At 56.2% G+C, this 26,817-nt stretch overlaps 1 protein-coding gene and 1 pseudogene across 1 annotated transcript; one reads left to right on the forward strand and one right to left on the reverse strand.

Annotated features, from left to right (window-relative positions):
• Positions 1–754: 754 nt before the first annotated feature.
• Positions 755–1,692, reverse strand: LOC125345411 (annotated as a pseudogene).
• A 1,886-nt stretch (positions 1,693–3,578) lies between these two features.
• LOC125345412 (cytoplasmic FMR1-interacting protein 2-like) lies at positions 3,579–25,161 on the forward strand. The gene is made up of 17 exons (XM_048337585.1): positions 3,579–3,751; positions 6,581–6,677; positions 7,538–7,666; positions 8,485–8,589; positions 10,199–10,290; positions 11,848–11,965; positions 13,956–14,075; positions 14,641–14,766; positions 16,672–16,838; positions 18,873–18,978; positions 19,973–20,126; positions 20,339–20,414; positions 20,765–20,935; positions 21,578–21,725; positions 23,024–23,100; positions 24,536–24,644; positions 25,114–25,161. Exons 1-17 carry the CDS (start codon positions 3,579–3,581, stop codon positions 25,159–25,161), a joined length of 2,016 nt encoding a protein of 671 aa, XP_048193542.1.
• The last annotated feature ends 1,656 nt before the right edge of the window (positions 25,162–26,817 follow it).

A 26,817-nucleotide genomic window follows, 5' to 3' on the forward strand; every position in this document is an offset into this window, starting at 1 on the left:
CACCATAAGGATTGCTGGTTCGAGGCCCTCGGAGGAGGGGGGATCCTCCTTGTCCCCCAGCAGCACTGACTCAGGCCAAGGCCAGAGCGCACCAGGAATCCTGTCCCAGGGAGGATGTGACTTCCGCTGGGGAGGACAGACTGACACCGATGTAGAGCCCATCCTGAGCTGAGTACTTGAGCTCGCCGTTCTCAGGGGCTGTAGTGACAGAGTGTATACCCAGCACAGAAAGGCTGGGAGTGGCTGGCAGCCAGGGTAGAATTCCTTTCCTCTTGAGGAGACACTTATCTCTTGGGTCAAGTTCATGGTTCACCTGATTGCCAGCAACCTCCCCTCTCTGTAGCCAGAACTTCTACTTGTGCTTGACCTTCTGTTAACAGTCCTTTATGCTATTCTAAAAACTAGTTTCCAGGGAGAAGATGAATAAAAAACCACAACAGAAACCAGTCATCCTGGTTCCCAGGGACACCCCGCACCCCAGAACATCCAGACCCTGTTGTCCAGAAGCCATGACTCATCAAAACTTCCTCCTAAATGCTTTGTATCTCTGACACATGAGGAAATGGTGGGGAGTCAGGGGGGCCAGGGCCCCTAGACCAAGAAGAATGCTCTTCCTATGGAGGCAGTGACAGCAAGAAAAGGCAGTGACAGCACTTGGAGCATGTGCTCTGTGGCACTCCAAGCAGGGCAGTAGGTCCTGGGAGGGGGGGCAGGGGGAGAGGCAGGCTGGTGATAGAAGCCCAAAGATGACCCCTCAGGCTGTGTGGAGTTCCACTGTTGAACCTACTATCAGTCTGTAGCCACTAGGAGCCTCTGCAGTGCCAACTGCAGGACACTGGGCCTCACAAGGGGTGGTGACAAAACCTCTGGGTGGGCCCACAGCTTTTTGCCATTGGGGCCACCCAGTGGACAGCATTAGGACATGCAGCCATTGGCTGAAGCAGGGGAGGCCCCTGGAGAAATCCAAAATGTCCGTCTCGAAGGGGACCAGGTGGTCATAGGACAGGTTGTTGACATAGGCCTCAGGGTCATCACCATCTTCCATCTCTGAGGTGAACTCGCTGCTGTTTTCAAACAAATGCTCTGTGGGATCGTCGCCCAAGTGCTGGTCAATAACTATCGTTTCTGTGTTTGCTAATCAAAATAAATTGGACCTCATGGTTTCTGATATTTTGACAGGACTTTGGAAGCTGGGTTGAATTTTATGTACATTATCATTTTTTAACACCTGATGCAGAGGAGATCTTTCAAAGAAGGTGAGCACAACTTCTGACCTAGAATACTTGCAGGGCATGCTGATGATTGTCTTAAGCAGCTTCTCCACCTCATTGAGCCTAGTCTCTATGTCGTGAGCATCCTTTATGGCTACCAGCCCTGACAACTTAGAAATAGGATCTGTGGCAGCAGGGTGACCAGGCCAGCTCAGACGTCACAGGCCTCAAATAGGTGATACTTGTCGCAGTTCGGGCCAGTCCTCGGGGAAGGCGTCACGGAGCCGCTTGCACAGGTGGTTCAGATAGGCGAGGCTCCGGTGCAGGTAGAGCACGCTGCGGTCTGACCACTCGGTGCGGATCTCGAAGAACTCCTAGTCGTTGCCGAGCCGGCTGACGATAAGCCTGCGGATGCCGTCACCCAGCAGCCGCGCACGAACATGTTCACCAGCGATGTGCCCTCAAACACCGCCGAGGCCATTGAACTTAAGATTCTTATACTTGACATTCGTCAGCCAGTAACTTTTATTACAGCTGTGAGCCACTGTACCCAGAAAGAACCTGGTATTTATTAGAATATGGTTTAAAGGTTTTATGACCAATAAATAAAGAATATGACTCCTAAAGAGAGAATTCAAGAATAAGTGCCAAAAGAGTATTTTTCAGGTCTAGCTTCCAATCATGTTTAGGCTTTGTTGCAATGATTTTAAAGGTGATTACATTGTTAACTTTAAAAGCAAATGCCCTCATTTTACTTTATGTCAGAGCTCTAGTTGAATTTCAAATAACCCCATGTATTTTAAAGTCTAGCTAAATGAATAAAATCATCAAGATCATAGTGTGGAGAAAATTGATTATTTGTCATTTTAAAAGACATGATGTTTTGCTTCTATGTTTTGCTTCTGATTATAAAATCCTGGGACTTGAACTTGTGTTCAAACACAGCTTTCTTGATACCAGTTGTAGCCCTGCATTCTACTATAAAACCTGTCATGGGACACCATGTTTCTGTAGCAATTTTTATTACCATAACAAGCAAACAGACTTTTCCATAATTTTGGCAAATAACGTGATTTGGGATTTGGAAAATGACACTAAAATGGTATTTATAAATGAAGACATTCGAAATACTTGACGATTTTGACACAAGGAAGCAAGTCAACTTATTCCTTTATTCAGCAGATGCTAATTAGCTTGAGTTTTTAACAAATACAGTGGTCAGGTGATGCTGTTTTCTATACAGAGCCCGAGCCAGTGTCCCTCTGATGAAAGCTCTGCACAGAAACCCTTGACAAAATGCATCCCAATGCATTACAGAGCACCAACATCTTGGGCTTTCTGACAGGCTGGCTTTGAACTGACATCCTCTTACCTCAGCACCCTGAGCCGCTGGGATTGCATGTGTGCAGGCATGTGCCCAGGCTTTTAGAGAAGTCTTTATGGTGCCTGATCTCTGAGCACTTTGCTTTGCTTTGCTTCCTCTCTCTTGTTTTTCAGTCATGGGCGGCAGCTAGGCCTGGGTGCTGTCTCTGAGCTCCTTTTTGCTCAAGGCTAGCACTTGAGCCACAGCTCCACCTCCAGCTTTGTCTGTGATTAGTTCACATGGCGTTTGCTGCCCCGGCTGACTTCAAACCTTGATCCTCAGAACTCAGCCTCCTGAGCAGTTAGGATTGAGGGCGTGAGCCACCAGTGCCTGATGACTGAGCTCCTTTCCTTTCTTGTTTAATTTTTGCCAGTCTCAAGTTTCTCATACCTTTTTTGGCCTTAAGTATACCTATAATATTAAATAATTGCCAATATTGTTTTCTACAGAAGGGTTTGGAGGGCCAAATCTCTTTGTGGAGGACCTCGGGAGCCGTCAGGACCGTCACAGCTCTTGTGATACAGTAAGGGTACAGTGGTGCTGGATCTTCTAGCACAGGGCAGGAGGGTGCGGTCTGGAACGGGGCTCTGTGATCAGAAAGATCCAGCCAGCCACTCGGCTTCTTTCTCTAGTCTTATACTTGTCAAACGAAGTTAAAGCTAATTTTCCTTGTTGCTCAAGTTTTGGGCAAAAACAGCAAACACAATATCAAAGGAAGCACCAGAGGCTCTCCAAACCGGGGCGCGGGTGCTGGCCTGTCCCTCTGGCGCAGCGGGGGCCTCCCTGGAGCTGGGAAAGGGCTGGAGGTCCCCATGGATCCCATGGAGACACAGATGAGGGCGGAACGCAGGCCGGCCCGGCCCGAAGCCCAGGTGGACCGGGGAGGGCGGAGGCATGTGGGGCGGAGGCGCACGGCCCCATGGCGCGGCCTTGGCTCCAGGTGCCAGGGGCCTTGACAGGACCAGCCTGGCTCAGGCTCTCAGAGAACCAAAGGGATTCGGGCCATGCTAGGCCACACTGTGTTGCACGTGGCACGCCGCCTCCTGCACCCCTTCGGGAAAGCCTCCCTGCCTCCTCCCCGCCCTGCCCCCCACCCCGCGTGCTCCACCCATCCGAGGCGAGGAGGCCGCGCCTCAGCGAAGCAGCTGCAGGTGCTCCGGGCTATCCGAGCTATCCTGTGTGACCAATAATTTCAGGACTGATCTGCCTTCCCCACGGACCTTCAGCACTCCTTTGAAACGCTGTCTGAGCTTCCAATGGTTGCACAGAGGGCTGGCAAGGTAACCAGGCCCAGCTGAGGTGCTGCCGGTTCAGAACCAGCGTTGCCCTCCTCTCTGCCCTCTGCCTGGTTCTCCCCGGACTCGGGTCTTACTGCCCGCTTCCCATGAGGGAAATTCATACCTGTGTCACGTTGTGAATGGATGAACTCCATCCTGAGCAAGGAGGTTTGAATGAAAAAGCTACAAAAATCACACACGTGCATATCCATAAAACCAAGGATGTGAAAAATACATTTATTTAGCATTTATATAAAAAAATATAGTGACCAGGCAGGCATGGCACAGTGGTAAAGCTCTTGTTTAACACAGAGAAGGCCCTAAATTCAACCCCAAACATGAAAAACTATTATAAATGATCTACCAGATTCTTTTTTTTAGAACTATCAAAGTAGGAGGGGATTAAGTGATATAAACAGATTCTTGTTTTATGGGAAAATATCTGCTGTTTTGAAGGTTTACACGTGTAATCCAATTTTAAGAATATTTCAAGATGTCTAGATCAAATTGATTTCATCAGAGTCCTGATTATTTTTCAGCTATTTCTTACTTGTTGTATTTGTTCAAATGAAGATAATTTACATAAAGCAAAATAAATATAGTTCAAGTGTACAATTTGGTCATTTTTCAATATGTGTGGTCCCATAATTAACTGTCAGCTCAAATCGAGGCCTCCCAACTAGGCCTGGCATCGGGGAGACCTATGCCCAGCCTGTCCTGTCCTTTCCATTGCCAGAAGTGACTGTATTCCTGCTCTCTCTGCTCAAGTGAACAGAAGATTTCGAATAAAGCAACGAATTCCATTGTTTACGGCTTTGTGCATCCTTAAGTGTAATGCGCGATCCGTCGACATTGTTGTGAGTATGGGTCCTTGATTATGTTGTGAAGCGGATCAAATCTGCTCAGTTCATGTATTTGTTGCTGAGAAGTCGATTGCTTTGCTTGAGCCAGCTGTTGTTTGTGTGTATGTGTGTGTGAGAGAGACACACAGAGAGAAACAAAGTATAAATTCAATGCCTCTAGCTCTCACTTAACTTGTCTTTTCTTTTTCTTTCTTTTTTTTTTTTTTTTTGGCCAGTCCTGGGCCTTGGACTCAGGGCCTGAGCACCATCCCTGGCTTCTTCCTGCTCAAGGGTAGCTTACTCTGCCACCTGAGCCACAGCACCCCTTCTGGCCGTTTTCCATATATGTGGTGCTGGGGAATCGAACCAAGAGCTTCATGTGTAGGAGGCAAGCACTCTTGCCACTAGGCCATATTCCCAGCCCCTCACTTGGCTTTTCTGCCCACAGTGGTTCTCTACCACTTGAGCCACAGCTCTACTTACAGCATTTTGGTGGTTTGGGGGGAATAAGGGTTTCTCAGACTTTCCTGCCCAGGCTAGCTTTGAACAATGGTGACTCTCAGATCTGAGCCACTTGAGTTACGAGGATTATAGGAATGAATCACCAGCATGTGGGTAGTCTCGCATCAAGAAAGAGCAAAACCTTTTATATAAGTCTTTCTATTTGAATCATTTTTCATTTCTTTTGAGATATTTAGGATTAGAAGTAAAATAAATAAGCATTTAGCTGCTATAAAGTAAAAAATGATAGCTCTCTGGTAGGATCTTACAAGAGTATAGGCCCCCCAAAGGGTGAGCATTTCATTGGAACTTTGGCATCACAAAATTTGTTTGTGTTTAGTGGCATCTTATATTATATAATAATGAAAAATTGAGAAAGTAAGCATAACAGACTGGAGAAAATGCAACTTACGATGAAAATAAATATAAATTACTTAACCTCGAGACATAAATGAATGGGAAGTTAGAAGATTCATTAAAGATATGTGATTTAATATTGATTTTGCAAGGCAAATATATGTATATATTTATATATATTATTTTATTCTTTTCTTGCCTTCAAAGATATTTTCTTTGGTCAAACTCTAATATTCAAAAGATCTGTCAGATAGCAAAAATAACAAGAAGTTCCATGTCATAAGTAAATTGTTACATTAAAATAAAGACTGAATTTAGTTCACTAAAATTATTGAATTGTAGTATTACTAAACTTACATTGCACTTAGTATTAATCAGCAAACTTTAAAAAATATTTTTATTATCTGTAAGTAGTTGTACAAAGAAGTTGTCGTTTGCTAATTAGTTATGAATTTAGTGTATTTTGATCAATGTCACCTAGGTCTTAGAATGAGTGCATCGAATGTCACCTCTTAGAATGAGTGTACTGAATATGTGCCATGTATCCAAGAAGCTATGGATCTTGTTCTGTGTCTGCAACAGTACTTCCACCTCTCCACTCAGATTTTGCTAATGTTTCTCCTATTGTTCATTCAAGTGATTTAATTTTGATTATTGATTTCCTTGACAACTAATGCCGTGTTGATATATTTGTTTTTCCTATGAGACCTAGTGATTTATCTCAAGCCTAACAACCATTTCTTTTTTTGTTTTTAGCTTTTATATTCTTGGATCTGCCTAAGCAATCTTTTCTTAATAAGTACTGTGAATGCTTTCATGTCCTCGCACAGTTGATCCTGGTGTCAGGCCGTCTCCTGGGGAAGGGCTCCAGGCAGTGCTCCCCTTGCCCCGAGCCGCCCTGACCTTCCTCACGCACCGCCGCCGGGGCGCAGGGGTCACCTAGGCCGGGTTCAGACCGACGCCCAGTGTTGGGTGTTGGGCTCTGAGTTCCCTGCCCTCCCCCCCCCCCCCGACCTCCCCGCATTTCAGGGCAGCCCAGTTCCTGAGGAAGATGGCCGACCCCCAGTCCATCCAGGAATCGCAGAACCTCTCCATGTTCCTGGCCAACCACAACCGCATCACCCAGGTGAGGGCACAGGGGTCCCGGCCAGCTCCTCTGCCCTCCCTCCCTCCCTCCCTCCCTCCCGACCCCAGGCCCCCTGCCCTGGCCCTGTAGAGCGTGAGTCCAAGCAGGACAACCTCGTGGCCCACCATGACGCCACAGGCAACCTCGGGGCCTCGGCCCCCCCATCTGGCTCTGCGGGTCTGAGAATCGGCCTCGTATCCGGCAGGCTGCGTGAGGCTGACCAGCCCCGCGGTTCAGGAAACCGGCACCCCTTTCCCGGGCCCCGCCCGCACGGCCGCCCCTGGCCTGTTTTGCCCCGCCCAGCTCCATCCGCCCTGTGTCACCTCACCTCAGGCAGGCACCCTCAGGTCTACCTGCGCACCCCCAAGCCAACGGGCGGGGAGGGGGCGTCCTGCAAGTTCTGGGGCTCTGAGGGCCCGGACCCCTGACCCAAAGGGCTCGGGAAGGGCGGCGGGGGCACCTCAGACCCTGCCCCCCCCAAGAGCTGTGTCTGCCCTGTGGGGCTGTGGCAGGGTGGAGACCCCAGCCGCCTCTGCTCCCCACACGGCCCGGCCTGAGGAGACCTAGAGGAGATGGGGAGCACGTGTGCATCCTCCCAGCGGGGCGAGTGCCGCCCTGCGTCCTCCATCGCAACCAGGGCTGGGTGTGCAAAGGCCCAGGGGGGACCGACCAGGGGCCTGACGGGCGGGTGGGTGGCGCGGGCTGGCGTGCGGGCTCCGGTTCCCCCGGGGGGACACAGCCGTGGGTACCCTGGGCTGGCTGGCTGTGCCCAGCCCTGGGCGTGGGTGCGAGCGGGGCGGGGGGGGGCGGACGGGGGGAATGTCGGGCCCGTCTCACCGGGGGGTGGCGCTGTGGTCCAGTGTCTCCACCAGCAACTGGAGGTGATCCCGGGCTACGAGGAGCTGCTGGCCGACATCGTGAACATCTGCGTGGATTACTACAAGAACAAGATGTACCTGACGCCCAGCGAGAAGCACATGCTGCTCAAAGTGGGCGGGGGGGGGGGGGGGGGGGTCCCTGCCACGTCCTCCTCCCCCCTCCCCCCTCCTCCTCCTCCCTCCTCCCCTTCCTTCTGGTCTCCTTCACCTCTACGGCTCCTGGTAGTCAGTTCCTATGCCCGCAGGGGGCGCCAAGCCCTAAACAAAAAGGTCCCCATGCTGGTCCTGCAGAGCAAGATGCTCCCAGGCCAAACAGGAAGTGATCCTTACAGCTTCCTGTCCGCGCCCCTCAAGTGTTCCCCGAGAAACAGAGGCACGTGGGGACGTGACATTCCCACGTCCCCATAGTGGGTGGGACCCTCCACACTTAAGCTCTGCGTTTAAAAAAAAAAATGTTTTAGAAAAACGAGTTCTCTTTCAGTGGATAACTAAAGGGACTGAAGTGTTAAGAATTGTCACACACACACACACTGACACTTCTCAGGCATCTTGGGGCTTCCTCTCAAGGACCTAGATGGGCACATTTGGCGCACAGACCCTGCGCTGGGTCTGTCGAGTGACCGTCGCTGAGGCTCAGCTGTGTGACTTGGCCAGGCTCTGGAACCTCTGTGTGTCTCGGCTTCCTGTCTGTAGAATGGGGCTCTTGCTATGAACTTGACTCACAAGAGACGATGCTTGTTCTAAAGTCATTGGCCCAGTGATTAGGGCTCTGGAAATGGGCACCATAGTGATGTGCTAAACTTCCAGTTGGAAGGAGCCTGGCATTTCCTGTCCTTATTTGAGGATGCATAGAATGTGTCGGGGGGAGAGAGGGGGTTCACAGCCCCATGGCGATGACGGCATCTGCTCTCTGCCCCGTCCTGCCCTAGGTGATGGGCTTCGGCCTCTATCTGATGGATGGGAACGTCAACAACATTTACAAGCTGGATGCCAAGAAGAGAATCAACCTTAGCAAAATCGACAAGTTCTTCAAGGTCAGCCACTAGCCGGGGCCATGGACAGGCCGGCCCAGTCACACCCAGGACCCCTTTGGGGAAATTGTGGGCTTTGTCAGGTGGACAGGCACTCTCAAGACAGAAAGGGGAGGGGAGAGGAGAGGAGGGGAGGGGAAAGAAGAGGAAAAGAGAGGAGGGGAGAGCTGAGATGAGAGAAGGGGGGAGGGGAATGGAAGGAAGAGGAGAGGGGAAGGAAGGGGGAGGGCAGGAGAGGAAAGGAAAAAGGAGGGGAGGAGAGGAAGAGAGGGGAGGGGAAGAGAGGAAGAGGAAAGAGAGAAGGAGAGGGGGTGGAGGGGAAGGATAGGAAGGGGAGGGGAGAGGAGGGGTGTATCGGAGCTGCCCTAGGCAGAGGGGGTATCACCGGCCCACGAAGACCTCGGCACCCAGCTTGATTCTGCTGGGCGTCTAACTGCTGCTCCCGCCTTTCCCGCTCTCCCTGGCCGGAAGTCCTTGCCCACCTCCAGGGAACCGTGCGCTAGTGCCCGGTAGAAACCAGAGCTCTTGGGAGGAGGGCCAAGGACGGGATTAGAACTCAAATCCCAGGTGGCAAAAGCCCCTCACGGGCACACACACACACACCATCAGCTTCGGCGCCCCCAGATCTGGCCTCCTCACCCCAGATCGTTAGAGAAGAAGAAGAAGGCGGCGGCTCAAGCAAACCTTGGAGGGTTGTACACGGTGCAGGCTTGGTTTGGCACGGAGATCTGTGGTGCAAAGGCACTGGAGGCCAGGAGGCCGAGCCTGGGCCTCACTACAGCTCTGAGTCACCGGGCGAGCAGCCGTGGGGCGCGGCGTGGCGTGGCCGGGCTGTTCTTCAAGACAGAACATTGCCATTTCTCCAGCCTGCACTGGGGGGGGGGGACTCCCCACAGACAGGGCAGGCTTCCCGGGGGCCCAGTGGTCCGGGGGCTTTGGGCAAAGCTCTAGATCTCCCCTGGAGCTCAGTTTCCCCAGTACTCCCCAGATTTAGCAGGATTCTGCGGTGTGAGCCCAGGGATCTAATCCTGCTTCTGGCCAGAAAGCGTGTGTAAGGATCCGCAGCTGATGCGAGGGGGTTCGCAGCATCACCGCAAAGTCCCAGGGCTCCTGAGCGGGTGTGGATAGCGGGTGTTGGGGGGGGTCAGGTTCTAGTGCTGGAGAGGCCGGGGGTGAACACCGGCGCCTCCCTCCTCACCTCGGCTTGCTCCGCCCTGTCTTTCCTTTGTCAGTCTTGGGGCTTGAACTCCGGGCCTGGGGGCCCTGTCCCTGAGCTCCTTTTGCTCATGGCTAGCCATCTGCCACTTGAGCCACAGCTCCACTTCCGGCTCTTTCTGAGACGTGTGGTAGCGATGAGCGTCTCCCAGGCTTTCCTGCCCCAGCTGGCTCTGAACCGGGATCCTCCGATCTCAGCCTCCTGGGTCGCTAGGATGTCGGGTGCGAGCCGCCCGCTGCCCAGCGAGGGGCTTCGGGGTTCAGGCTCGGGCTGCTTAGAAGAGCGAGGCGGGCTGGAGCCGGGGGAAGGACTTGGCCGGGGGTCCTGTGGGGGTCCCCACCACCCCCCCCCCCGGCCTGCGGGCGCGTCTCACCGCCGCCTTCGCTTCTCTTGCAGCAGCTGCAGGTGGTGCCTCTGTTCGGGGACATGCAGATCGAGCTGGCCAGATACATTAAGACCAGTGCTCACTACGAGGAGAACAAATCCAAGTGAGTGCGTGCCGTAATGTCTCTCGGCGTCCTCGACAGTGCCCAGCCCTGGGCCGGGGGCCGGGGGGCCGCTTCAGCCCCCCCCCCATCCTCCCCAGAGCCCCGGCACCGCCACCGGCTCGGCGGCGACCAGCCCCAGGCGCTCCCACTCCTTTGCCCGCTGCCGTCCACCCGGCTCAAAAGGGCTCGGAGCACTGGCCACGCCCCTCGGCCCTGGAGGGGGGCATCGGAGAGAGAGACGCCCTCCCCCGGCTCAGGTTGCGTGGCCACGCAGTAAGTAGGGGGTAGCGCGTGGGTGGGGGCGTCGCCGGGCACCGGGGCCCCAGTGCCCGCCGGCCGGGGCGGCTCCATCGGGCCTCGGGTGGAGGAAACCCGGCCCCGCCCTGCCCCCCGACACGAGCGGCCGTGGCTCACGCCCGTCATCCCAGCCACTCGGGGCGCTGCGATCTGAGGAGGGCGGTTCAAAGCCAGCCCAGGCAGGAACGTGCGTGAGACTCGTTATCTCCAGTTCGTCTCCGGAAAACCCACAAGCGGCGCCGTGGCTCCGCTGGTGGAACACCAGCTCCCAGCACAAAAGCGCGGGGACGGTGCCCAGGCCCCGAGTTCAAGCCCCAGAACCAGCACAAGCGAAGGAACTAAAGACACTCGCAGGGGGTCTCGACCCCCCCCTAGCCCGGAGCCCTGCCGCTGGGACCCCAGGACAGGGGGGGCTGGCGGCCTGTGGAGGAGCCGGGACCCCCTCCCGCCCTCTCCCTGCCTGGCTACCGGGCCACCTGCAGCCAGGCCCAGAGACGCGGGTTCGAGTGTGCCCATCCCTACAGAAGTAGCGTGCAAGTGCAAAGAAGTCCCTGGCCGCTCTGCCCCTCGGTGCCGAGCGCTGGGCTCTCCCCCGCTCCCTGTCGGGGCCCGGACCCCAGCACTGGGCGGAGGAAGGGGAGCGAGGGGCCCCCTTGTCCCCCCACCCCCACCCCGTCCTTCTGCTGCTCAGCCTGGCTTTCCTAGTGGCATCTTCCCGCGGGGAAGGGGGAGGACGGGGGAGGGGGGCGGGCAGGAGGCGCCCACCTGGGCTCCTTGCTCCAGTGCCAGCTCTTCCCACCTCTAGAAAGTACGACGCGGGCACACGCGCACGCACGCACGCACGCACACGCGCGCCCCTCGGCTCTGTGTGGAACGGGCGCGTTGTATCTGGGCGTCCATCTGACGGAGCGGGGGTGGGGCGGACGCCAGGCGGCCCCACGAGGGCCAGGCAGGAGGAGCGGGGAGGGAAACTGAGGCACAGCCTCTTCGTTAGTGGCGGGAAGAGAAGGGGCGGAGGGAGAGGGCACGGGCTGTGTGTGTGTGTGTGCGCGTGTGTGTGTGTGTCTCGCGGACGCTGGTGCCCGGGCTGGCCTTCAGCTGCCATCCTCACTCTCGGCCCCGAGCAGCCGGGTTACAGGTGCGAGCCGAGCCCTCCTTGGAAGTCTTTTGGGCAAGCGCTTGCTGGGGTGGCCGCCCACCTCCCCCATCGGAGAGGGGTTCCCCCGGGTTCCCCCCCCAACGCTGCGGTCTCCCCCCCAGGAGGACCTGCACCCAAAGCAGCATCAGCCCCCAGTACAACATCTGCAAACAGATGGTGCAGATCCGGGACGACCACATCCGCTTCATCTCCGAGCTGGCCCGCTACAGCAACAGCGAGGTGAACAGGCGGGGGGCGGGGGGGGGGGGGGTGCGGGGGGGGGGGGTGCCGGGCCGGGGCCTGGTCACTGGCACAGGGTGAGCTGGGGGACACCGTCCTGTCCCCACCCGCGTGTCCAGGGAAACCGCTTTGAATGCGCACGGTCTGCACGCGTGCGTGCGTGCGTGCGTGTGTGTGTGTGTGTGTGTATCCTGGGGCTTGAACTCAGTGCCTGGGACGTTTCACTGATTAATGGGAGATAAGAGTCTCATAGCCCCCCCCCTTTTTTATTGGTCTGGGCTGGCTTTGAACCAGGATCCTCAGATTCTCATCTATCCATCCATCCATCCATCTATCTATGGAAACAAGATCAGTCCGCAAACCTAAGAGATAAGGTAGCTCTGCAAAAGGAGAAGCTGGCCCTGCCCAGCCGCCTGGAGTTTGGGCGCTCAGGCCTGCTGGGCTTCTGGCTCTTCTCTTGATCTGTTGATGGATAAACAGGCCCCTCCTCAGCCCCCTGACTGCGGAGGCCCTCCCTCCCCCCCCCCCCCCCCCCCGCGCTCACTGCTGCCCACCCTGTGGCCAGCGGCGGGCATTTCTGTCTGATCATAGAGCAAGCAAGGTACAGACCTTGAAATGGGGTCGGCCCGACAGATGCGGGCAGGGTGGAGGTCAAACCAGGGGCCCACACCTACTGCTAGCCTGCCTGCGTGCTTCCCTGCCCGCCTCCTTCCCTTTCCTTTATCCTCTTCCCCCCCTCCCTCCCTCCTCTCTCTCTTCTTTCCTCCTCTCTTCCTCCCTTCCTTTCCAGGGATCAAGCCCCAGGTCCCACCCCTCACTCGAGTGAAGCCCCCAGACCCAAGCCTTCAGCTTTCTTAGCAAGTGTGTCCATCCGCCATACAGCCCTGATCGCTTTGACCTCGCAAGCCGGGGTCGGCTGCTTCCTAGTGAGGGCTACCGGATGTAGGGAGCGCCTTCAGAAGCCCGGTCCTCCCGTCCCGACGGGAGTTCTGATCCTGCAACGGTTCCCAACTGGACACGGGCGAGCCCCCGAGCATTCGGCAGGGAGGAAGCTGGCTGAGCTCCCACGAGCCCCAGGTGGCTGTGCTCACCCCCGTGGATACTAGCCTTGCCTCCGTGTGCACTTAGACCCTTGACTGTAAACGAAATAACACATACAATACACATCGTAGTGTGTTTAATAAGCAGCACGAACAATAATGTGTCACCATGCATATTTAAATGTATGCCACATGTTGCTTATATAGAATTCTGTGCTGCAATGTGCGTTGTATAGGATGTGTAACAAATCACGCACGTATTTGACTTACTGCACATGCAGAGCTGCTGTATCTACCGCGTGGGAGAAGTTCAGCTAACATGCAGTGTAACCCCGTCCCTGCGTGTGGGCGCCATTGTGTATGGTGAACTCACCGCTCAGCAGCACAAACACGGGCCCGGTGCGCCAGCCCATGGTCGCGGGGCGTTTGCGCGCGGGAGGAGGGCTGAGAGTCTCACCCGGTCTGTAAAGACTGACAGATCCCAGCGAGCATCACGAGGGACGACCGCCTGCCACGTGGGGGCCACGTACGTGGCCGTGTTTCATTGCGGCATATTCCACAAGCCAAAAGAGGTTTGTGTGACATCCACCGTCGTGGCTTGCGATGGGCATTTGCTAGGAAGGAGAACCAAGACACGGGATTCGCTGGATCGCCACATTTGCCGCCGGTGCACCGGTGGCTCACGCCCGCAATCCTAGCAACCAAGGAGGCTGAGACCGGAGGATCTCAGTTCGAAGCCAGCCCAGGCAGGAAAGTCTGCCAGCCTCTCATCTGCGGTGCACCACCAAAAAAAAAAAAAAGCCAGAAGTGAAGCTGTGGGTCCAGGGGTAGAGCACGAGCCTTGAGCACCACATAAAGAATAAAGCCCAGACACGGTGCCCGGGCCCTGCTGAGGTCAGGCGTCGCGCGTGCGGGTGGCGAAGGCTGAGCGTCTCTGCCCTGCTTCCCGGGTGGTGACCGGCTCGGGGCTGGACAGCCAGAAGTCGGACGAGGAGTACCGGGAGCTCTTCGACCTGGCGCTGCGGGGCCTGAAGCTCCTATCCAAGTGGAGTGCCCACGTCATGGAGGTGGTAGGTGGAGGCCCGGGTCATGGAGGTAGAGGTTGGGGTCCTTTTCCCTTTTGCCCATGGCTGGTGCTCTACCCCGGGGGCCACGCCTCCAGCCCAGGTTTTTGCTGGCTCATTGGTGCTTCTGCTCTCGACGTCCAGCGTTCCTTACAAATAAGATTGTGTGGTGTGTGGTCTTTCGTACCTGGCTTCTTCCTTTTCTCTTTCTGTCAGTCGTGGGGCTTGAACTCAGGGACTAGGCATTGTCCCTGCGCTCTTTTGCTCATGGCGCTCTACCACTTGGAGCCACCGCACCACTTCTGGTTTTCTGGTGGTTCACCGGAGATAAGAGGCTCACGGACTTTCTTGCCCGGGCTGGCTTTGAACCACCATCCTCAGGTCTCAGCCTCCTGAGTCACCAGGATGACAGGTGTGAGCCACCGGTGCCTGGCTACCTGGCTTCTTGTAGTTCCCTCAGTCAAGGTTCAGGACCTTTTCCTTTTGGGGGGCTGGTAATATTCCACGGTACGGGGTTTGTCTCGTGCCTGGCACCGACAGGCTCCCTTGGTGGTTCCCCCCTCTCCTCTAGTACTCTTGGAAGCTGGTTCACCCCACAGACAAGTTCTGCAACAAGGACTGCCCGGGCACGGCGGAGGAATACGAGAGAGCCACGCGCTACAACTACACCAGTGAGGAGAAGTTCGCCTTCGTGGAGGTAGGCGCCGACCCGGCCCCGAACCCTGGCCACAGGCCACAGCCCTCGGTGCTCCGCCCACCGCGACGGCATTGTCCCCTGTCCATCAAGCGTCATCTCTTTTGGTCAAAAGCCGTCACTCAAGCCGGGCGCCGGTGGCTCCCGCCTGTCCTCTAAGCTACTGAGGAGGCTGAGATCTGAGGATCACAGTTCAAAACCAGTCCTGCCCAGGAAAGTCCCTGAGACTCCTACCTCCAATGAAACACCAGTAAAGCCAGAAGTGGAGGTGTGGCTCAAGTAGTAGAGCAAAAAACAAAACAAAAAGCTCAGGGACAGTGCCCAGGATCTGAGTTCAAACCTCAGGACACACACACACACACACACACACACACACACACACACACACACAGAGTTGTTATTCAGAAACAATTAGAGATTCATCTGGTCCTCAAAAACCCAATAGATGTTATTTACTCTACTGGAAAAATGGGCTGAAAGAAAACCAGCAGCAAAAAGAAACACCGAGTAGCTAAAGCAGATCTGAACTCCTCAGGCAAAGACACATTTGCCACCCCTTCTCCTCTGGCTTTGTGCTGGTTCGCTGGGAGATTCGTGGCTCGGTGAGAGGTTCGTGGACTTCCCTGCCCGGCTGGACATTGAACTGTGATCCTCCAGACTTCCGCTTTCTGAGTCTCTGGGACTACAGGCATGAGCCACCGGCGCCTGGCACCCAATCTTCCTATTCCTTGACACAAGCAGTTGCACGTATTTATGGGGTCCACCCAGTGCATAATAATAAGATAGTGATAAGATGCTAAGACGGGGCGCATGGAACACTTGTGGCCTCTTGGGTGTATTGGAGTCCTCTCAAGTAGCGCTTTTTTTTTTTTTGCCAGTCCTGGGGCTTGAACTCAGGGCCTGAGCACTGTCCCTGGCTTCTTTTTGCTCAAGGCTAGCACTCTGCCACTTGAGCCACAGCGCCATTTCTGGCCGTTTTCTGTATATGTGGTTCTGGGGAATCGAACCCAGGGCTTCAAGTATACGAGGCAAGCACTCTTGCCACTAGGCCATATCCCCAGCCCCCAAGTAGCGCTTTTGTATTTTTTTTTTTTTTTGGCCAGTCCTGGGCCTTGGACTCAGGGCCTGAGCACTGTCCCTGGCTTCTTCCCGCTCAAGGCTAGCACTCTGCCACTTGAGCCACAGCGCCGCTTCTGGCCGTTTTCTGTATATGTGGTGCTGGGGAATCGAACCTAGGGCCTCGTGTATATGAGGCAGGCACTCTTGCCACTAGGCTATATCCCCAGCCCCCAAGTAGCGCTTTTGAAGTGATGCAGTGTTGTTGTTGGTGGTGGTGTTGGTGGTGATGGTGGTGGTGATAGTGGTAGTGGTGGTGGTGGTGATGATGGTTGTGGTGGTGTTGATGGTGGTGGTGGTGATGGTATTGATTGTGATGGTGGTGATGATGATGGTGAGGGTGGTGGTGGTGATGATGGTGTTGATGGTGATGGTGGTGAATATGGTAGTGGTGGTGATGGTGATGGTGATGTTGGTGATGATGGTGGTGGTGGTGGTGATGATGGTGTTGATGGTGGTGTTGGGGGTGGTGGTGATGGTGGAAATGGTGGTGGTGGTGATAGTGGTGATGATGATGGTGGTGGTGATAGTGGTAGTGGTGGTGATGATGGTGGTGGTGATAGTGGTGTGATGATGGTGGTGATGATGGTGATGGTGGTGATGGTGGTAGTGATGGTGATGGTGGTGGTGGTGATGGTGATGGTGGTGGTGATGGTGGTGGAGATGGAGGTGGAGAGAAGGGAGCAGAACGCCAATTCTCCTTTTGTCCCCTCCTGGGGGCGTGGTGGTGGGCGGCGGCTGGCCTGGGTGCCGGGGACCCGGCGGGCCTCACCCCGCTCCGTGCCCGTGCAGGTGATCGCCATGATCAAAGGCCTGCAGGTGCTCATGGGCCGCATGGAGAGCGTGTTCAACCAGGCGATCCGGAACACCATCTACGCCGCCCTGCAGGACTTCGCGCAGGTGACCCTGCGGGAGCCGCTCAGGCAAGGCGTGCACAAGAAGAAGAACGTCCTCATCAGGTAGGTCTCAGGGACCCCTCCACCGAGGGGGCACGCCAGACTCAGCCAGCATCCCGGCCGGCCTGCGCCCCCACACAGCCCCGCTCCCAGCGCCGGCTTGCGTGCGCGAGTCAGGTGCCCCCCGCCACCAGGCCTCGGTTTCCCTCGTCTGTAAAATGGGTACGATGAAGCCGGGCGCTGGTGGCTCAGGCCTGGAATCCTAGCCGCTCAGGAGGCGGGGATCCGAAGATCGCGGTTCCGAAGCGGCCTGCATAGGGGACCCCACGGGACTCTGATCCCCAATTAACTCCCCCCCCCATAAAAAGCCATCAGTGGAGCTGTGCTCAAGTAACAGCATTGTTAGCCTTGAGGGACAGAGCCCAGGTCCTGAGTTCGAGCCCCCCCATTAATAAAAAAAATGGATATGATGGCACCCCTGCCCCCACCCTCCCTCCCCACGGCCCCCCGTCACCCCGTCGCCCGGGCCTCTCTGGGCTCTGTCTTCGTTGGTTACCAGCTTGCTGCTGCCTTCCCCCCCCCCCAACTTCCCCTCAGCCACAGGGACACGCAGCCCTTCACCCCACCAAGAAAGTCACATGATCAGCCAGGTGTAGCCCTGCATACTCAGGAGGCCGAGATCTGCAGCAGATCAGGGTTCAAAGCCACCCCCTCCGCAGGAAAGCCTCATGAGACTCTTTATCTCCAATGCAACCACCACAAAGCCGGAAGCAGAGTTGTGGCTCGGGTTGGTAGGGCGCTAGCCCTGGACGAAAACAGCGGCGGGGCAGCGCCCAGGCCCTGAGTTCAAGCCCCAGGACTGTCACACACACACACACACACACACACACACACACACGTCCACTGAAGTCTCTCATCCTCCAAGGAGGAAAGCTGAATTCCTTCCTCGTCTGGGGGTCCAGGGTCCCTGCGCTCTCTGTGGTGCTTGGGGAAGCAGGGACTTCCACCTGTGCAGGCCCCGGGTTGTGTGCAGGGGGGCCCCCACTTGATGACACCTCTGAGCCTCTCTCTGTGAGCCTGTCTGGTGCTCCCCCCCCCCCCGTGTGTGTGTGCACGTGTCAGACAGGGCGGGTGCGGTGGGCAGGTTTGGCGTAGCTTTCCTTGGCGTCCAGCCTCCAGCCAGTGTGAACCAGTATAACCTGAACCCCAAGTCCTGTGGGGATCCTAGAATCAGAGCATCTTGGGAGGGAGAGGAGGAGGAGGAGGAGGAGGAGGAGGAGGAGGAGGAGGAGGAGGAGGAGGAGGAGGAGGAGGAGGGTGGGAGGAAGGAGGAGAGGATGGCAAGGGAGAGAAAAGGTGGGGAGAGATCTGTAAGGACGCTGCCAGTGGGGAAGGTCCATTTGGGGAGTGCCCCCCCCCACAGGTTAGGAAGGCACAGATGTGCTCCATGAGCTCTGCCACACCGGGAGTTGCCCCGAGAGAGAGAGAGAGAGAGAGAGAGAGAGAGAGAGAGAGAGAGAGAGAGAGAGAGAGCGTACAGTCACCCCATTTCCCAGATGGGAAAACCGAGGCCCAGATAGGGCAGGTGACTTGTCCGAGTCACAGGTGAATCTGGACGGAGTGGGACAAGAACCCAGGTCTCCTGACTCCCGCCCGGGGCTCCGCCCTCTCCCCCCCCCCACTCCCCGGGGGCCCCCTGCCTTCTGCCCTGGCGCACAGGTGGAGGGGAAGAGGCCGACCCCGCCCTGGTCCCCGTCGGTCAGTGCTCGAAGCAGGTTAGAGCCAGCGTTTCCGTCGTTAGCACAGGGGTTCGCTCCTCAGGCCCAGTGGGCGGGCTCTCCCCGCGGTGAGGAGCCCACCCACCCGGGCAGCGTGTCCCCCCCCGGGTGTCGGGGAGACATGGCAGGCAGGACGGTGTGGTGCAGGAGTGCTGGTCGGCTGCAGAGTCTCGGGCCACCCCGGCATGGCGACGTCTTCCCGTTGTATACAATGCCTCTTGCTTTTCTCTCTCTCTCTCTTCTCTTTCTCTCTCTCCCTCGTCCCTGTCTCTCCTGCCCTCCCTCCCACCCCCCTTCCTCCTCTCCCGTTGTGTCTTAGGCCTGCCAGTGGTCCCCGAGGGCTTTGTTTCACCCCACTGGTGGCACACAGGGCCGAAGAGGCTGCCGATCCCTGGTATTACGGCCTGCTGGCGGGGTTGGGTCGGGTCCCCGCTGGGGGGGGGCAGCAGAATGGAGCCCCCTCCCGCCCCCCCTCCGGCCCTCAGATTCAATGGTGTGTGGAAAGGTGTAGATCATAGCAGAGAGAACAGTCTCCCGCTGCGCCCGTGCCCCGAGCACGCCGGGCGCGCTGTATGAAAGCGGGAGTTCCCTGTCTGTCTAGTAGTGTCCTGTGTAAGTACTGGTGCTAAGTACTGGTGTCAATTGAACACCGGGGAGGCAGGCCGTGCCCTGCGGCTCCGGGCCACGGGGGGGGGGGGGGGGGGGGCGCTGTCACTCACGTGCCCATTCAGGAAGCAGGATTGGCAACCGGCGGTGGTTGGTCGGTTGTGGAGGGGAGGGAGGCTGAAGGGGGGAGGGGTGCCACTCTTGCTGTGATCTTACCCCATCGGGGCAAATCTGAGATGGTGTCTGGTCCACCTCCTCGCTCGTTAGCTGACACAACTGGAGCCCCGAGAGAGGCCTGTACTCCTCTAAGGTCACACAGCAAGTCGGGAAGACCACCTGGCCTTGAACCCAGGTCTTCTGATTCCCAGCACAGTGTTCCACCCCATGGGGTCACCCCGGGGAAGGAAGGGGTGACCACAGTGACAGACCATGGGGGGTCTCCCCTGATTCCACCACGGGGGCCAAGCCGGGCAGTGTTGCCTCGAGCTGCGTGGGCATCAAGAAGAACTTCCTTCCCAGCTGGCCAGTGGCCCTCCTGGAGGTTTTTCACAAGGGCTGCGGTGTGGCGCCCATCCCCCATGGCGCCAGGCCCCGGACGGCGCCCGTGGACACACACACACACACACACACACACACACACACACTTCCAGATCACTTCTCCACCTAGACAGTTCTTAGGAAGGAAGGAAAGACAGGATGTCAGATCATACAAATAACCTTGAAAAAAAAAAAAAACCTTTCCCCAGGGTGGAGGCCCAGCCTTGGGCCTCGACCTTGACGTTGACCTTGTCCTCTCTCTCTCTCTCTTTCAAGCTGTACATGGTGCGCACCATGCTCGAGTCGCTCATCGCGGACAAGAGCGGCTCCAAGAAGACCCTGCGGAGCAGCCTAGACGGCCCCATTGTGCTGGCCATGGAGGATTTCCACAAGCAGTCCTTCTTCTTCACCCATCTGCTCAACATCAGCGGTGAGTCCCAGAAAACACGCCCGCACCCCCCCCCCCCCCCGAGGTCCTAGGTGGAATCTGGACCTTGGGGCTGGATCTGTCTGGGAGTCATTTATGGCGAACAGATCCGGAAGTCCTCAGGGAGGAGGGATGGGACGGGGGACCAAGCTTAGAGGTCAAGCAGGGCAGAGTGGGCTGACTAACCACCCAGGCGCCTCGCCGTTTTTCCCCAGGCCGGCTCCCACCGCCGTCCTCTATGCCTCGTGCTTGGGTGGAAGCCAGCACCCCCGGCTTCCTGGTTGAGATGAGGTCTTGCTCACCTGTGCCTGGGCTTTGGCCTTGAATCCTGATCTGGCCCCATCTCAGCTTCCGTGAGGAGCTGAGATTACAGCCGTGGCCTACCACGCCTGGCTCTAGATGCATTTTATAAACAAGGGAGGGTGGGAATGATCTCACAAGCCCCCCTCCTCGCCCCCCTCCCCCCCAGGCCCTGTTGCCACCTGGGAAGTGCAGGGTGCCCCCTGAGGGTGCTAGGCTTGCCCTGTGCCTTCAAGCACCAGTGACCGGGATCTGAGAAGAGCCTGCGGACCCAGCACCCCATGGCGGGCGGGAGCCATGGCTCCAGCGCCCTCCCCGAGGTGACCCCGCACCCCACCCCTCCCTGTGTTCACGGAAGCGCTGCAGCAGTGCTGTGACCTCTCCCAGCTCTGGTTCCTAGAGTTCTTCCTGGAGCTCACCATGGGCCGGCGCATCCAGTTCCCCATCGAGATGTCCATGCCTTGGATTCTGACAGACCACATCCTGGAGACCAAGGAGCCTTCCATGATGGAGTGAGAGGCGGGACCTGGGCTGCGGGGGCGGGGGCCTGGGTTGAGGGGGCGGGGCCTGGGATGCGGGGGCGGGGCCTGGGGGCAGGGGCGGGTCTGAAATGCAGGAGGCGGGGCCTGGGCCTCAGGGGGCGGGACCTGGGCTGCAAGGGCAGGTCTGAAATGCAGGAGGCGGGGCCTGGCCCCTGGGGGAGGGGCCTGTCTCTTGGGGGCGGGACCTAAGATGCAGGAGCTGGGCCTGGCACACAGGGGCGTGGCCTGCTCTGCAGGGGCGTGTCCTGGTCCAAGGGGGCGGGGCCCAGGCCGCTGGGGCGGGGCCTGGGCTGCAGAGGAAGAACGGGCTCCTTTGCCTCCGCCTTGGCCGGCGAGGCTCCGGGACTGGGGTCTGCCCGCCGGTCGGGTGCCCGTCTGCAGCTCTGCGGGCAGCCACTCCGGCAGCCACGCGGGGGACATAGTCAGCCCCCGGTGGAGGAAGGCAGGACCCCGACCTGAGCCTTCCATCCCAGGCCCATTTTTGCAGGCTGTGGTTTGGCTGGGCGCCTTGGGTCTCTGGAGTCATTCCTCGCGACCCGGAGGCGGGGCCCAGGGGGGCCGTGGGGGGCGGGGGGTCCCGTGGGGTCACTGCCGCCCCCCTCTCCCCCTCAGGTACGTCCTCTACCCGCTGGACCTGTATAACGACAGCGCCTACTACGCGCTGACCAAGTTCAAGAAGCAGTTCCTGTACGACGAGATCGAGGCCGAGGCGAGTGACGAGCCACGCCCCCTTGTCATCGCTGTCATCATCATCATCACTGTTATCATTATCATCATCATTATGATTATCACAGACAGACAAACACACACACACACACACACACACACACACACACACACACACCAGGGCCTCGTGCTGTTTGCATAAGGCGATCACTCTGGGGCTGAGGGCCTGACAGGGAAAGAATCAGGGGTGAACCCTCCCCCTACCCTCCCCCTCTCACCCCCCGCCCCCCCAAGTGTGCCTTTGCATCCCCCCTGCAGCCGCGGCCCCTTCTGTGGAAAGCTTACCACTGTCTCTCTCTGGCTTTGGTCACTGCGTCGGAGGCGGCACAGTCCACGGCGGCGATCGCCACGCAAACCTCCGGTGTTAACAAGCCAGAGCGGTTTATTTAATCCAAGGTGGTTTTTTTTCTGATGGGGAGGGCGGCCAAAGGAGCCTTTATATTTCTAACTATGTCATTATAATCAGATTTGCAAAGCAAAGTAAAAAAAAAAAAAAGCAAATATCAAAGAACAGGGTTGGAAAAAAAAAAACCAAGATGGTCTATGGGCAGTGATGGAGGCGGGTAGCTGGAGGGGACGAGCCCAGTGAGTGAGTACACAGCCCGGGAAGCTTCCCATCCCTTCCCGCACAGGCTGCGAGTCAGGGGTCAGCTGAAGAGCAGAACCCTGGGCGGGGGGGGGGGGGACGGGGGAGGGGGAGGGGCTGGTTCCTTATTGAGCTCTGCGTGACTTGGTGTGTGCACACCAGTCCTGGGGCTTGAACTCAGGGACTCCATCACGCTCTCATTATTTGCCTTTTCACTCAAGGCTGGTGTGCTGCCACTTGAATCCTAACTTACTTTCCTTCTGGCTTTTGAGTGGTTTGTTGGACATAAGAGTCTCACAGACTTAGTCCTGCCTGGGCTGGCTTTGAACCACAATCCTCAGATCTCAGCCTCCTGAGTAGCTAGGGTGACAGGCGTGAACTTTGCTCTATCTGTTAACTGAGCACCGTGATTACAAGGGGTAAACGGACTTGCCTGGACACAGACTCCCTCCCTCTTTCCTTTCCTTCCTCCCTCCCTTCCTTCCCCCCCCTTCCCTCCTTCTTTCCTCTCCTTCCCTTCCTTCCCTCCCTCCTTCCTTCTTTCCTCCCTTCCTCCCTCCCTCTCTTCTCCTCCCCTCTCCTTTCTCTCTTTCTTTTCTTTTTTCCCCTTTTCTCTATCAAAGCTGTCATGCAGCCCAGAACACTCTTGGGGTAAGCCGGCCCGAGCTGCCCAATCCCCGGCCCTCGAGTGAGTGTGACAGCAGGCCGGGCGCTGCCGTGTTGACATTCCCTGCTTCCCTCCGCAGGTGAACCTGTGTTTTGATCAGTTTGTCTACAAGCTGGCGGACCAGATCTTTGCCTACTACAAGGCCATGGCGGGCAGGTAGGAGAGCCAGGCTGAAGGCAGCCATCTTTCCAACACCGTGTCTAGAAGGCATGGCTCCCTGCTCCCCCCTTGGCGAGGAAAAAGGGGGCAGAAATGGTGCTCACTTCATGGGGCAGAGAGAAGCGGACAAGAGCAAAGATACGCAGAGGCAAGGAAGTTTCTGTAGTGTCTCATGAAGAAAGGCTTATGGGAAACAGTAAATAGGTGATTACGGGGAGCGGAGCTGGAAAGGCAGTGTGAAAAGAAAGCAGTATGTTCCAGGAAACTGCAGGCAGAAGTGATTTCCTGTGCAAAGTCACTGGCAGAAATAACAAAAATTGTAGAGCCTGCCTGCCTGCCTGGTTTGGGGGGGTTCGTGTCGGTTGTTGTCCCGCCCGCAGCCACAAGAGGGCACTGCGAGGAGATGGGAGGGGAAGAGATCAGCACTGATGATGCATTTAGCTATTTAGCCTGGGAGGAAGGAAAGGAAGGGAGAAAGGGAGGAAGGAAAGGAGGGAGGGAGAGGAGGAGGGAGGAAGGAAGGGTTTCAAGGTAACTGCAAGGTAATTTGCTGACCTTTTTTTTTTTCTTTGTCATTGCTTGTGGGGCTTGAACTCAGGGCCTGGGCGCTGTCCCTGAGCTCTTTAGCTCAAGGCCGTTGCTCTTCCACTTTGAGCCACAGCACGGTGGTTCGTTGGAGATTAAGAGTCTCACGAGGACTTTTCTGCCCAGGCTGGCTTCAAACCACGATCCTCCGATCGCAGCCTCCTGAGTAGCTAGGATGACAGGCGTGAGCCACCGCCGCCCGGTGAATTCCCGGGATTTAAGAACCCTGAGGACAAATTCACATTTTTTCTGTCAGCACCGAAGTGCGGGTGAATGCCACCAGCCGTGCGTGCGCACACAGACGATGCGAATGGGAAATGCCGTGCCGTGCGTGTGTGCACACGTGTGTGTGTGAACGTTGTGTGTATGTACACCCTCGGAGCCTCACACTCTGGCTCAGCTCTTTCGCTCGGGACTGGCGCTCGACCACTTGAGCCACACCTCCACCCCCGGCTTTTTGCTGAGGAGCTGTAAATGCAAGTCTCCTGGAGCTGTGTCCCCCAGGGTGGCTTCAAGCCACCATGCTCCAATCTCGGCCCCGTGAGTCGCTAGGATGACAGGTGTAAGCCACCGGCGCCCGCCCCTCTGCATCTAGAATGTTCCCCGGGTGATACTAAGCATAGACTCCATCATGTTACGATATATGAATAAATAAAAGAGGCAAGTGGCCCATCTGTAACCTGGACTTTCTTTTTTTTTTTTTTTTTTTTTCTGTTCTGAGCTCCTGGCGGTATCTAAGGGTCTGCAGAGAGAGAAGGCAGTGGATAGAACCCCGTGTGGGGCCAGGCAAGGGGGGTGCTATCTACCAGGGTGTTCAGTGGGTCTGTTTCACCCTGGTCCTTTCCAGCTTCCTCTTGGACAAACGCTTCCAGGCCGAGTGTAAGAATTACGGCGTCATCATCCCGTACCCGCCCTCCAACCACTACGAGACGCTGCTGAAGCAGAGACACGTGCAGGTATTGGGGGGGGCTCTAGAGAAGATGGCGCAGAGCTGCAACGTCGGGGGGTGTGCCAGGGAATTGCCCAGTGGCGGGGGGGGGGGGGGGGAGTCCCGGGCCCAGGTAAATCCTAGTGCAAACCTTACAGGCTTGGCTACGTGATAGGGTTCCCCTGCCATCCCCGGCTTGCCCCGGGAGATCAGGAACCCCCAAACCTAAGCTGCAGAGCCCCACTTTCTGCCCATTGCCAAGCCCAAGTGAAATAACAAGAAAATAAAACTCTTCATTTAATGGAAAGTTTTTGTTTGCATGACATCCATCACCCACGATGCATTATTGATGCCCATGTTGGTTAGCTAAGGTTCAGCTCTCTGACATAAAAATTTTTAGCGAAGAGAAAATGCACAGGATGGGTGGTGACAGGCTGGGAGAAGAAGACGGTTTAGCAGTCTTGATCTTCTATTACCTTTTCGTGGTGTTGTTGCAGGAGCTTGATCTCAAGGCCTCAGTCCCTCCCTTGGCACTCTACCCATGAGCCACACTTCCAGCTCTGGGGTTTTGCCGGTTGCATGGAGATAAGAGTCTCGTTGACTTTCCTGCCCAAGCTGTCTTTTAACTGCAATCCTCAGATCTCAGCTTCCCAAATAACTAGGATTAAAGTTTTGTGCCGTGAATGTCCAGCTGTCGGATTGGAATGGACAGGGTGATGCACACGGTGAGAGTAAAACATTCTAGAACAAAACTAGAACTAATAATTTCTATTCAGCAGGTCTCTTGAAGAGACAGAAAAGTGAAGTAACTGAAGAGAAAGACAAGAGATTTTTTTTAATTTTTCAGTAAAAAGCAAATTTAAGACCACACTTTCAATCAAAATAGTGTGTATTTAATGTGAAGTGAACTTGATCAGGAGAGTACCATACAACTTTTATGTGCTGTTTAAAGCATACACAGGAATAGCGAACATTACACCTGCCACGAAAGTAAAACTCAAATGAATCCAAAGGATGGCTTATGCTAACACACACTGCTGGGTTCCCAATAAGACTGATAGTAAAACTTTTATAAAGCCTCGGGGCTGGGGATATAGCCTAGTGGCAAGAGTGCCTGCCTCGGATACACGAGGCCCTAGGTTCGATTCCCCAGCACCACATATACAGAAAACGGCCAGAAGTGGCGCTGTGGCTCAAGAGGCAGAGTGCTAGCCTTGAGCGGGAAGAAGCCAGGGACAGTGCTCAGGCCCTGAGTCCAAGGCCCAGGACTGGCCAAAAACAAAACAAAACAAAAAAAAACTTTTATAAAGCCTAAATACTAGAAACTCCTATTAAGCAGTATGTTTTCACTCTGTAAAATAGGACACCAGTTGTATTTATTGATGCTGGATATATTAACTATGTTGATATTTTTGTTATTGCTTGCATGGCAGAGACATGATATAGATCTGGTCTTTGAATAATGAGGAATCACAATAATTGCAACTTATTTTTAACTGCCATTCAGATTACACATTCGGATGCAGAACAACGTGTGCATTCTGTATGATTTGATTGAAGTAAAAGGGGATTTTTAGTGAAAGCCTCCATTTTTTCAGCAGTTCTCTGGAGGACTCCCCCCGCCACCCCCAATACCAAGCTTAGCACAAAACCTGAGCAAATTCCTTTAAGACTGGAGGCCTGGGTAGCCGCTAGGCGAGTGTCATAAAATGTGATCTTTCATTTTCGCGCAGTTTGCATGCTCGGCTTGCCTCACGCTGGCTTCTCCATGCAGAATGCCTTGGGGTCGAGCCAAGTAACTCAGAGCACGGAGGAGAGCGAAGGCCTTCACCGGGAATTAGGTGGTAGCTGAGATTTGTGGAGATCGTGTTCAAACCGGGGAGGGCGGGCGGGCGGGCAGCCCGGGCCGTGCTGGGGTAGGGGTGGGGGGGGGACATGGAATTCTCCTTTACATTCTGAGGGGCCGGGACACGAGTGTGGACCTCTGGGCAAAGCCATGCACGGGGCCGCCCATGAGATGGCATGGACGGGGAGGCGGAGATCAGAGGGTCTTGGTTCGAAGCCAACCCCGGCAGGAAGGTCCACGAGAGCCTCAGCCAGCGGCGCACCCGGCTCAGCAGGAGCTCGGGGCCAGAGTTCAAGCCCAGCCAAGGTGCCCAGGGACAGGAACGCTGCTGGATCCTCCCCAGAGGCCAGGAAGG

This window comes from Perognathus longimembris, unplaced genomic scaffold, assembly GCF_023159225.1.
Source record: "Perognathus longimembris pacificus isolate PPM17 unplaced genomic scaffold, ASM2315922v1 HiC_scaffold_5660, whole genome shotgun sequence".
Taxonomy (NCBI): Eukaryota; Metazoa; Chordata; class Mammalia; order Rodentia; family Heteromyidae; genus Perognathus; species Perognathus longimembris.

Coding starts and splice junctions, on each gene's coding strand:
- LOC125345412 (XM_048337585.1), top strand. CDS start 3,579: ATGCTAGGCCACACTGTGTTGCACGTGGCACGCCGCCTCCTGCACCCC. Junction 7,667..8,484: donor AGAAGCACATGCTGCTCAAA/GTGGGCGGGGGG, acceptor GTCCTGCCCTAG/GTGATGGGCTTCGGCCTCTA. Junction 11,966..13,955: donor CCCGCTACAGCAACAGCGAG/GTGAACAGGCGG, acceptor CCTGCTTCCCGG/GTGGTGACCGGCTCGGGGCT.